At 56.1% G+C, this 9,293-nt stretch overlaps 1 protein-coding gene across 6 annotated transcripts in view; it reads left to right on the forward strand.

Annotated features, from left to right (window-relative positions):
* Positions 1-8,868, forward strand: part of RALGDS (ral guanine nucleotide dissociation stimulator) — a 53,278-nt gene extending 44,410 nt beyond the window's left edge. For 5 of the 6 annotated variants that reach the window (XM_064291250.1, XM_023544774.2, XM_010587542.3 and 2 more), the window contains exons 8-18: positions 55-158; positions 648-732; positions 2,121-2,189; positions 2,652-2,738; positions 3,492-3,524; positions 3,845-3,966; positions 4,148-4,243; positions 4,541-4,742; positions 4,949-5,191; positions 6,385-6,499; positions 7,793-8,868. In XM_064291250.1, the coding sequence (XP_064147320.1) occupies positions 55-158; positions 648-732; positions 2,121-2,189; positions 2,652-2,738; positions 3,492-3,524; positions 3,845-3,966; positions 4,148-4,243; positions 4,541-4,742; positions 4,949-5,191; positions 6,385-6,499; positions 7,793-7,968 (1,332 nt within the window). In that variant the 3' untranslated portion in view covers positions 7,969-8,868. The remainder of the gene's footprint in view (positions 1-54; positions 159-647; positions 733-2,120; positions 2,190-2,651; positions 2,739-3,491; positions 3,525-3,844; positions 3,967-4,147; positions 4,244-4,540; positions 4,743-4,948; positions 5,192-6,384; positions 6,500-7,792) is intronic. The other variant, XM_064291249.1, reaches the window with a different exon arrangement.
* The last annotated feature ends 425 nt before the right edge of the window (positions 8,869-9,293 follow it).

Genomic DNA, 9,293 nt, shown 5'->3' on the forward strand with positions numbered 1-9,293 from the left:
GTGGGAGGAAGCTGGAGCAGGCCGGAGCCCCAGCTCATTCTTTTTCCTCCCCAGGAGTGCCGAATCCTCAAGAATTTCTCATCTCTCCATGCTGTCCTTTCCGCTCTGCAGAGCAACTCGATTCACCGTCTGAAGAAGACGTGGGAAGAAGTTTCCAGGTGGGCAGGCTCTCTGTGTAGGAGCTCCACGGTGGGCTTATGACCTCCCACAGGGCTGGGCACTAGACTGGCTCCCCAGTGAGCCGGGATAGCTGGGAGGCAGCCATCCTGGGGTCAGGGATGGGACTGCTAGGCCTGGTCTCCAAGTCTCTGTGTGACCTTAGGGCCAGCAGTTCTGCCTCAGGCCTTGGTTTCCAGATGGATTAGATACAGGGTTGAGCCACACAGATTTTCTATTTTTTTACTTCACCACAACCCAACTGTTGGTTCAACTGAAATCAAACTGGTCAAAGCAGAGCTACTCAGTTGAATTGAAAGTGGGAGACCCCAATTACACCAACAGGAGCACTCACCTCCCCAGCCCCATGGCACCCCTTAGAGCTCATCCAGGCACTTTGAATACTTTGGGTTCTAAAATATAATGGACTTGTACTCACACCTCTCTCTACCATTCCCAACTTTTTCCTTCCTTGTTTGCTTTCCCCACAGGGAAAGCTTCCGAATCTTTCAAAAGCTGTCTGAGATCTTCTCAGATGAGAACAACTACTCACTGAGTCGGGAGCTGCTCATCAAGGTAAATGGGAGGCTGGCGTGGGGGGTGGGGTGCGTGGGGCAAGGCAGGTGAGGAGTTGTTAGCTTCTCCCTGAAGGTTTTTATGAAAACTTCCAGGCGTGTATTCTCTGGATCATCAGAAGAGGGATCTATCTGGTTCCCAGGCATGTGGGGGGCAGTTGGGAGGCAGGAAGGCCCTGGTAGTAGTGGTAGTGGCTAGGTATTTCTAGGAGAGCTCAATCAGCTGTCAGAATTATCAGCTCACTGCCTTCTGTCCTGGCCCCTCCTGCTTGGACTGAGCTTCCTCCAGGCTATTGAGTGCGTTGGGTTGGGGGTGGGGTCCTTCCTTCTCTAAACCAGCCCAGTCTGTCCTCATGAAGCCAGGCCCCTGCTGCTGTTTCTGTCTGCATCTGCACTGCTCATCCAAGGGAAGCCAGCTTGCCTGTAGCAGGAACAGGGACTGCAGGGGCTCCCCATGGGCCAGGGTAGCCAAAGGGCTGCCTGGCCTTGGGTCCTAGTAACTAGACCTGGGAGGCAGGTGTGCCTGCATTCTGTGACCCCTCACCTTACCCCTGGAGCAGACACTGCCCATCAGTCACAGCCTCAGGATCCTCATCACACCATCTCTCTAGCAAAGACATTCTCATATGCCCCACGTGGCTTCTGAGAAGTATCTGGGTTGACTAATGACCATATCTGAGACGCTTCCATGTAAAAGAGGAGGCAAAGAGTAGCCACCCAGTGCTCCCGGGAGACCCCTTCTGACTGGAAAAACACAAGGGAGATGAAGCCTTTGGTATGGCCTCAGGCCCAGCCTAGGGGCAGAGACACCAGAGAGGCTGGAGCAGGCAGGAGCAGCTCAAAGGGGCCTTCTGGTCAGTGGCGGTGGGGGTGGGTGAAGGCAGTTTGGACAGGCTCAACTCTCCTCTGTCTCCCTTTGGGCCCTGGACAAGTCCCTGCCCCTGTCTGGTGCTGTTTCCTCATCTGGAAAATGGAGGTGTGACAATCATGAGGCACCAACCTCACCAGGTGGTGATGAGGTTCAAGGGAGAAAATAAATGTGCCTGAGCTTTGTGGAGGATACGCTGAGCGGAGGGCAATAGTGAGAACAGTGATGATAGTAATATAACCTTGAGTCCTCCTGAGGCCCTGTGAGGTACACAAAGTTTTCATCTGCACTTTCCAGATGAGGAAAGAGGCTCAGAGAGAGGCCAGCCCACTTACCCAAGGTCACACACTGTGAGAGGGTTGGAGCTGGAATTCATGTCTAAAATCAGAGTGCACTGGAGGTGGCACTAGTGCTGGTGTCGGCTGACTTGGGCTGGGTGTCCAAGACCCGAAGTGAGGGGTGTTGCAGGGGAAAGGGGCGAGGAGAGGAAGGCTTCACTGGCCTCATCCCTGATCCTGCAGGAGGGGACTTCCAAGTTTGCCACCCTGGAGATGAACACCAGGAGAGCCCAGAAGCGGCAGAGGGAGTTGGTGAGTGTGCGAGACTGGGGAGGGCAGGGGGCACTGGCCCCCTCAGGGACCCTCTGCTCCTCCAGCCTTCCCTCCTGTGGCCGCAGTGCCTGAAATGCCTCCATTGGACAGGATCTCCTCTGGGTCCTGAAAAGGCCAGGCCTTGACCAGCTAAGATCTTGAGAGGATGAGTTGCAGACAGCCAGAGCCAGGGCTTGGAAGGGCTGAGCACAGGCAGATATGGGGGTGAGGAGGGGCCCAGACCACACAACCTTTGTGATGTGCCAAAAACAGGTCCTAGGAGGTGACCAGAGGGGGAGTGGAGTCTGTGGAGGCCAGGAGAGAGACTTGGGGGAGGCAGCTAAGGGTCCCCAGGCTGCTCCAAGTGGGAAGCTTAGAGTAGGGGGCTAGAAGTCTTCAAGAGAGGGGCCTTCACGTGCACTGAGAGCCGGTGTTCATTTTCACCCCACCTCAATGCCACAGGGTGTCATCCAGGGCACCGTTCCCTACCTTGGCACGTTCCTCACTGACCTGGTGATGCTGGACACAGCGATGAAGGATTATCTGTATGTGAGTGAGCTGGGGGACCAGGGCGGGACTGGGATCCTGAGGCTTGGGAGGAGTGGGCCCCGTTGCTGAGTGCTGCTCTCTCAGCACTTGGCATACTGCCCCTGTGAGCTGGGTTATCGTGTCATCTTACTAATGAGTAAACACAGGCTTGGCATAAGCTGGAAACCCTGTGGCGTAGTGGTTAAGAGCTACAGTGGCTAACCAAAAGGTCGGCAGTTCGAATCCACCAGGTGCTCCTTGGAAACTCTATGGGGCAGTTCCACTCTGTCCTATAGGGTCATCATGAGTCAGAATCGACACAAGGGCAATGGTTTTGGTTTTGCTGCTTTTGGCATAAGCCACCAGTCTTGGTGCCTTGGTCGGGAAAGCAGCAAAATGGCCTGCCTGCAAAGCTGCATAGGGTTTTAATTGAGCTGGATACAGCCCCTCCCTCAGGTAGGGGGCGTGGGTAGAAGAATGAAATGGGGCCCTCCAAGGTCAGGCAGCATGTGAGTGGCAGGGCAGTGCCTTACTGCCTGAGATCTCAGAGTCTCCATCTGTCATCATAGAGGGTTGGACTAGAAGGTCCCTGAGCCTCTGCTCTGGGTCCTCCCTGCCCTGGTGCCCAGAAGAACCAGGCCTAGGTCCTAATCCAGTATGTGTGCATGTGATGCCCCCTGGTGGGCCCTTGCGGTAGTACAGCATGAGGGGTTGGGTCACTGGTAATGGCCTAGGTAGGACCTTTCTGATGGATGGTGGTGGTCTGCCTTCTAGGGGAGAATGATCAACTTCGAGAAGAGGAGGAAGGTAAGCAGCTGCAGTCCTTGCTGGGGGGTGGGGGGTGGGGTGGAAATCAGAGACACTCCCTGGCGCTATCCTCCTTCCTCTTAGATTTATGAGGAGAGCTTGATACACAGAGAAGGGAGAACTGACCCACTGAAGAATGGTTAGGGGGTTGGAATCAAGAACAGCTTCCTGGAGGAGGGGCTGTTTGAGCCTGGCTCTGAGAACGGGTAGGGGCTGAATGGGAGGAGGCGGGCCCACATAAATAGAGACCCACAGCCTGGGCACCCCACCTCACCCCCGACCCAGACCCCTCAGCACCCTGCCCTCCCCTCTGACTGCAGGAATTCGAAGTGATTGCTCAGATCAAGCTGCTCCAGTCAGCCTGCAACAATTACAGCATCGCCCCTGAGGAGCACTTCGTGGCCTGGTTCCGAGCCATGGAGCGGCTCAGTGAGACTGAGAGGTAAGACCAGCCCAGGAACTGGCTGAAGGCAGGAGTGGGCTCTCCCTGGTGGTCCGCTCCGAGAGCCTGTGGCCATCGGCCCTTGGTTAGCATCAGAGCCTGTTGCCTGGACACACGGCCACAGGAGGGAGACCTGAGGGGTGGCTCCCGGAAGCCTCACAGCTGGCGTTCTGTCCCATAGTTACAACCTGTCCTGTGAACTGGAACCCCCTTCTGAATCAGCCAGCAACACCCTCAAGGCCAAGAAGAACACGGCCATTGTCAAGCGCTGGAGCGAGTGAGTGCCTTGGCCAGGGCGGGCAGGGGTGGGCTGCCCGGGGTCTGAGTGTGGGCTCAGGGATTCACAGCCCGGTGCTGGGATCCAGCTGCCCTGCTGACCAGCCCTGTGACTGGAGTCAGTCACCTTATCTCCCTGGGCCTCGGTTTTCTCCTCTGTGAAATGGGGTGATGCTAAATGATCTCAGACGGCTAGAGCAATGGGGTACTATTGACTGAGCCCTTGGCACAGTGCCTGGTGCTTGGAGTACAGTGGTAGCAGGGAGAGGGTGGGAAATAAGCCAGCCCTTCCATCCAGCCGCCAGGCCCCCAGCACAGAGCTCAGTACCAGCGGCAGCTGCCACTCCAAGTCCTGTGACCAGCTCAAGTGCGGCCCCTACCTCAGCAGTGGGGACACAGCCGAAGTGCTCAGCGTGCACTCTGCTGGCTCCTCCAGCTCCGACGTGGAAGAAATCAACATAAGCTTTGTCCCGGAGTCCCCTGACTGCCAGGAAAAGAAGGTGACTGCCTGCCCCTTCTCTCTGGCAGCCCTGCCCCAGCCCCTCCCCACCCCAGTGCCAGCGTTCCCCACTCTGTACCCATGAAAGGAATCAAGAGGCCCCAGCTTTAGAACAGAGCTTCTAGAAGCTTCCCTGCCCCAAGCTGGACACCAGCCTAGGACGCCCTACAGGGTGCGGGGCTTCTGCTGACCTCGCTGTTCCCACAGTTCTGGGAGTCAGCCTCCCAGTCATCCCCAGAGACCTCCGGCATCAGCTCAGCCTCCAGTAGTACCTCGTCCTCCTCGGCCTCCACCACGCCCGTGGCCTCCACACGCACCCACAAGCGCTCTGTCTCAGGGGTCTGCAACTACAACTCCTCGCTGCCCCTCTACAACCAGCAGGTGGGCGACTGCTGCATCATCCGTGTCAGCCTGGACGTGGACAATGGCAACATGTACAAGAGCATCCTGGTGAGTGGCCAGGCGGTAACACACACTGAGTGACACCACCCTCCCTGCCCTCCTGGAGCTGATACTAGTGGGCTGGGAAGGGCAGTCAGTCAGCCAGGTACAGAAGTAAAGGAGACAGGGTGTTTGATGGCAATCAACGCTAAGGACCGTGGATGTCAGGTTGAGGTGGCACATTGAGATGGGATGGCCAGGGAGGCCTCACTGAGAAAGCCCCTGAGAAGCTTGGGAGGGAGGGAATAGCCCTGCAAAGCCCCGAGACGGGAGTGTGCGTGGAAGTTGGAGCAGTAAGGAGGCCAGAGATGAAAGAGCAGGGGCCAAGGGGGTAGAATTGAGGCCGGAGAAGTGTCAAGGGGCTGGGTTGCATCAGGCCCTATGGGCTTTCTCCAGAGTGAGATGGGGCTACTGGAGGTCAGAGCAGAGAAGGGACAGGGGGTGACTTTGGCTTCTCGTGGGGGATGGGCTGGTGCCAGGAGACACAGACAGATCAGTTGGGAGGCTGCTTTGCAGTCCAAGTTGGAGAGAACAGCCGCTGCCCAGGGTGGTGTCCGTGGTGGGGCAATAGTCAGATTCTGGATGTAGTTAGAGTCAAGTACCCCATTACACCCCCACCCTGCACTGCGTGTTTCTCAACGCCAGGAGCTACATAGTGTGGTTGTATTTAAACATCACTTGTATGACCCTTGGTCTAAGCCCTGCTTGAGCCCTGGCCCTTGGGGATGAGGCAGCTGAGGGTCCAGGCTGTGCTGACTACCACTTCCCCTGGAGCCCAGTGCAGGCTGGGGAGCAGGTATCTCGGTAGCTCCTCATCTTACATTCAGGACTTGGACTAGACACTGTCTATTCCGAGGGGTCACTGATACTCTTACCCTGGAGAGACTGGGCCAGGTAGGGGGTGGCAGTGCCCCAGGGGTCAAGCAGTTTCCTGAGGCTGGTGGGGGATGGTGGCAGGCTCTTGGAGGAGATGGGGGAAGGAGCAGTTGGAACGTCCCCCTTTTATTAGGTGGAGGTCTTCTCCAGGGAGTAGGAGGAGGTGGCAAGGCCCCCATGGACCCGTCACCTGACCGCGCCCGACCTGAGGCTATGAGTCTGTGCTCAGTGCTGAGTCGGCTCCCAAGGGTCCCGGGCCACTCCTCCCTTCAGGAGCCAGCTCCAGGGCCCTTACCTTGATGGCCTGTCCCTCACTCCCACTCCAGGTGACCAGCCAAGATAAGGCTCCTACCGTGATCCGCAAGGCCATGGATAAACACAACCTGGATGACGATGAGCCAGATGACTACGAGCTGGTGCAGATTATCTCAGAGGATCGAAGTAAGCGGGAGGGCTGGTCAGATGAGGGTGCTACGGTGGATGGGCTGAGGACTGAAGTAAGCCGGAGGGCAGGTCAGACAAGGGTGCTGCGGTGGATGGGCTGAGGACTGAAGTAAGCCGGAGGGCTGGTCAGATGAGGGTGCTGCGGTGGATGGGCTCAGTACACACCAGCCTCTAGGTTGGAGGCCCCCTGGCCCTAGAATACATGCCAACGGGGTAGGGGAGGCACTGTGCACACGCATGGACCTGTCCTGGGGCAGGGGGCAGAGGGAGGTCCACAGTAGCTGCGTGATCACCCTGTCATATGCCCTTCCCTGAGTGTGAACCAGGCAGTGGTTTGAACTAGATCCAAAACTAACATCATTGAGGAACCAAGAGTAAGGGGTTTTGTCCTGAGGCTGTGGGCAAGAGGACCCAGCCCATAGGATCAGCTCCTCTAGGGCCACCTCTGGCCAAGATAGGGAAGTTTATGCATCTCAAAGAATCATGACTGTTGTAGACTGAAGCATCAGATATGTTAGAATCCATGTGTTTATGACCCTGATAACAAACACCATCTCCTTGATCCCCTTTGGAGGCTCTAGGGACCCAACCCAGTGTTCTGAAAACTGGGAAAGGGAACAAATCAAGAGGAACAAGGGCACACTCAGAGGTGGAGAGCCTGGGCTCTGAGACCTTGGGCAAGTCCCTTTCACCCTCTGTGCCTGTTTTCTCACCCCAGAGTGGAGGGAACAGCAGTCAGTGGGTTAATCCACATATATACCTGGGAGCACATAGTACATGTGTGCACCATGACGGTTCACTGTAAATATTGCTGTCACCGTATTTTCTTTATGGTAAGCTGATCACCTACTCCCAGCCATTGGCCCAGACAGTTAGGAATGACTCCCGTGATCCCCCTTTCTCATCTTGCACCATTTTGGTTAGTTGGGCAGGGCAGGTGGGATGTCTCAGTGGGAATCTCTTTGAGTTTATCCTACTTGGAGTTTGTCCAGCTCCTTGGATGTGTACATACACATCTCCCTTCTCCTTTTGGGATTCCATAATGTATATGTTGGTCTGCTTGATGGTCTTCCCAGAGTTGCTTTTTAAACAAGAGTAGTTAGGTTTAATCAGTGCCTCTACAAGGCAGGTGGCATTTAGAGAGTCCTTGCTGGTCCTTGGACTGGATTGGGGGCCTCAGGTCTTTGGCTCAAGCCTGGCTTCCCAAGTAGTGGGGGTGTCAAATCCTTACCCTGGCCTGCGGCCACCTCTCGAGCACAGCTGACTGTCCCTCTGCCTGTCTCCCACCAGAGCTGAAGATCCCTGACAACGCCAACGTGTTCTATGCCATGAACTCTACCGCCAATTATGACTTTGTCCTAAAGAAGCGAACTTTCATCAAGGAGGCAAAGGTCAAACACGGGGCCAGCTCAACCCTTCCACGGATGAAGCAGAAGGGACTCAAGATTGCCAAGGGCATCTTCTAGCTAGGCCCTGGCACTGGCCAGCCACAGAGCTGCCCTCCCCAGGGTCTGGCTGGCCGGTTAGGGAAGCACTTACAGACTAGAGAGGCTCAGGGCAGGCAAGTGCCGCCCTCCCAACCTGCCAGCCCAGGCCACACTCAGACTCCAGTTTTACCACTCAACCTCTCCTGCTGCTGGGCATGACGCCTGCCAGTTGACAGGCTGACCTGGACCCCCGTGGACCACTCGCTGCCTTAGGTGCCTTCTGCTCCCTGGGAACCAGAGGACTACCTTACCTTTGCCAAGGAGCACTGCCAATGGGCGTGCTGCCCTGCCCACCGCTGGCCACTGCCCTGTGTACACATCCCTCGCGCCTTTGTGGGTGTGGGTCACTGCCACCTGTGCCCATGGGCACCCCAGACCACCCGCTTACCCACTGGGTCTGACCACTGCAGTTCTCTCCTCATGCCCACGGACCTGCCTGTGACCTTCCCAGGGGTACGGCCCTGCCTCCCACCGCTCTAGCCTTTCTCAGGCTGCACCAAAGATTCCATCATCAGGGCCAACCGAGAGTAAGGGAGTTTCGCCCGTCCCCCTACCCAGCCCTCCCCCGGGAGAGGAGAGACGGACCCTCTTCGTGGATCACGCTCTTCACCCCGAGTGAGGAGGGGCCCAGCTGAGTCCCATGGATGTCAAATCTCACTTCACTGCAAGTGCCACGCGCCGCTACTTCTGGGCTTTGGGACTGTGTGGGATGGGGGCTAGTGGGGAGGGAGGGCTTGGGGGAAAGGGAGGAGGAGGGGGATTGAATATTTGTATAAAGGCAAAAAACAATGTTTACCAATTGGGGAGGGGCAATATTTATTTGTTGTAAATAGCAAATGCTAGACTTGAATATTATATTAAAATCCCATTTCTACTACAGCCTGGGAGTTGCAGTTTTCTTCTTTCGTTTCCTGTGTCAGATCACGTGAGACACAGATTCTCTCATTCCTCCTTCAAATAAGAAATCTTGCACGGTCATCAGTTTACTTTATGCAGGAAAACCCCACAAGGGCCAGCCTCCCTTCTCTGGCTACAGGAGGAAGCACACAAGCCCACGTTTCACGGAGCACGCGTTCATCTCAGGGTCATGAAGCCAGGCAAGGAGCTGAGACAGTCTATCGAGCTCCTTCTTGTTCTAGAAGAAGACGCTGTCACAGAGTGCAGTGGCAACCTCTGAAACGTGGGCGTCTTAAAAAATAACATTTGCAAGGACTGATTTCCCGACCCAAGAGGGTGGCCGTCTTTCTGCAGCTTTGGGGAAAGAGGGAATATTTTCTTCTTTTGCTGAGGTTTCTTTGGACCAC

Source organism: Loxodonta africana, chromosome 9 (genome assembly GCF_030014295.1).
Source record: "Loxodonta africana isolate mLoxAfr1 chromosome 9, mLoxAfr1.hap2, whole genome shotgun sequence".
Taxonomy (NCBI): domain Eukaryota; kingdom Metazoa; phylum Chordata; class Mammalia; order Proboscidea; family Elephantidae; genus Loxodonta; species Loxodonta africana.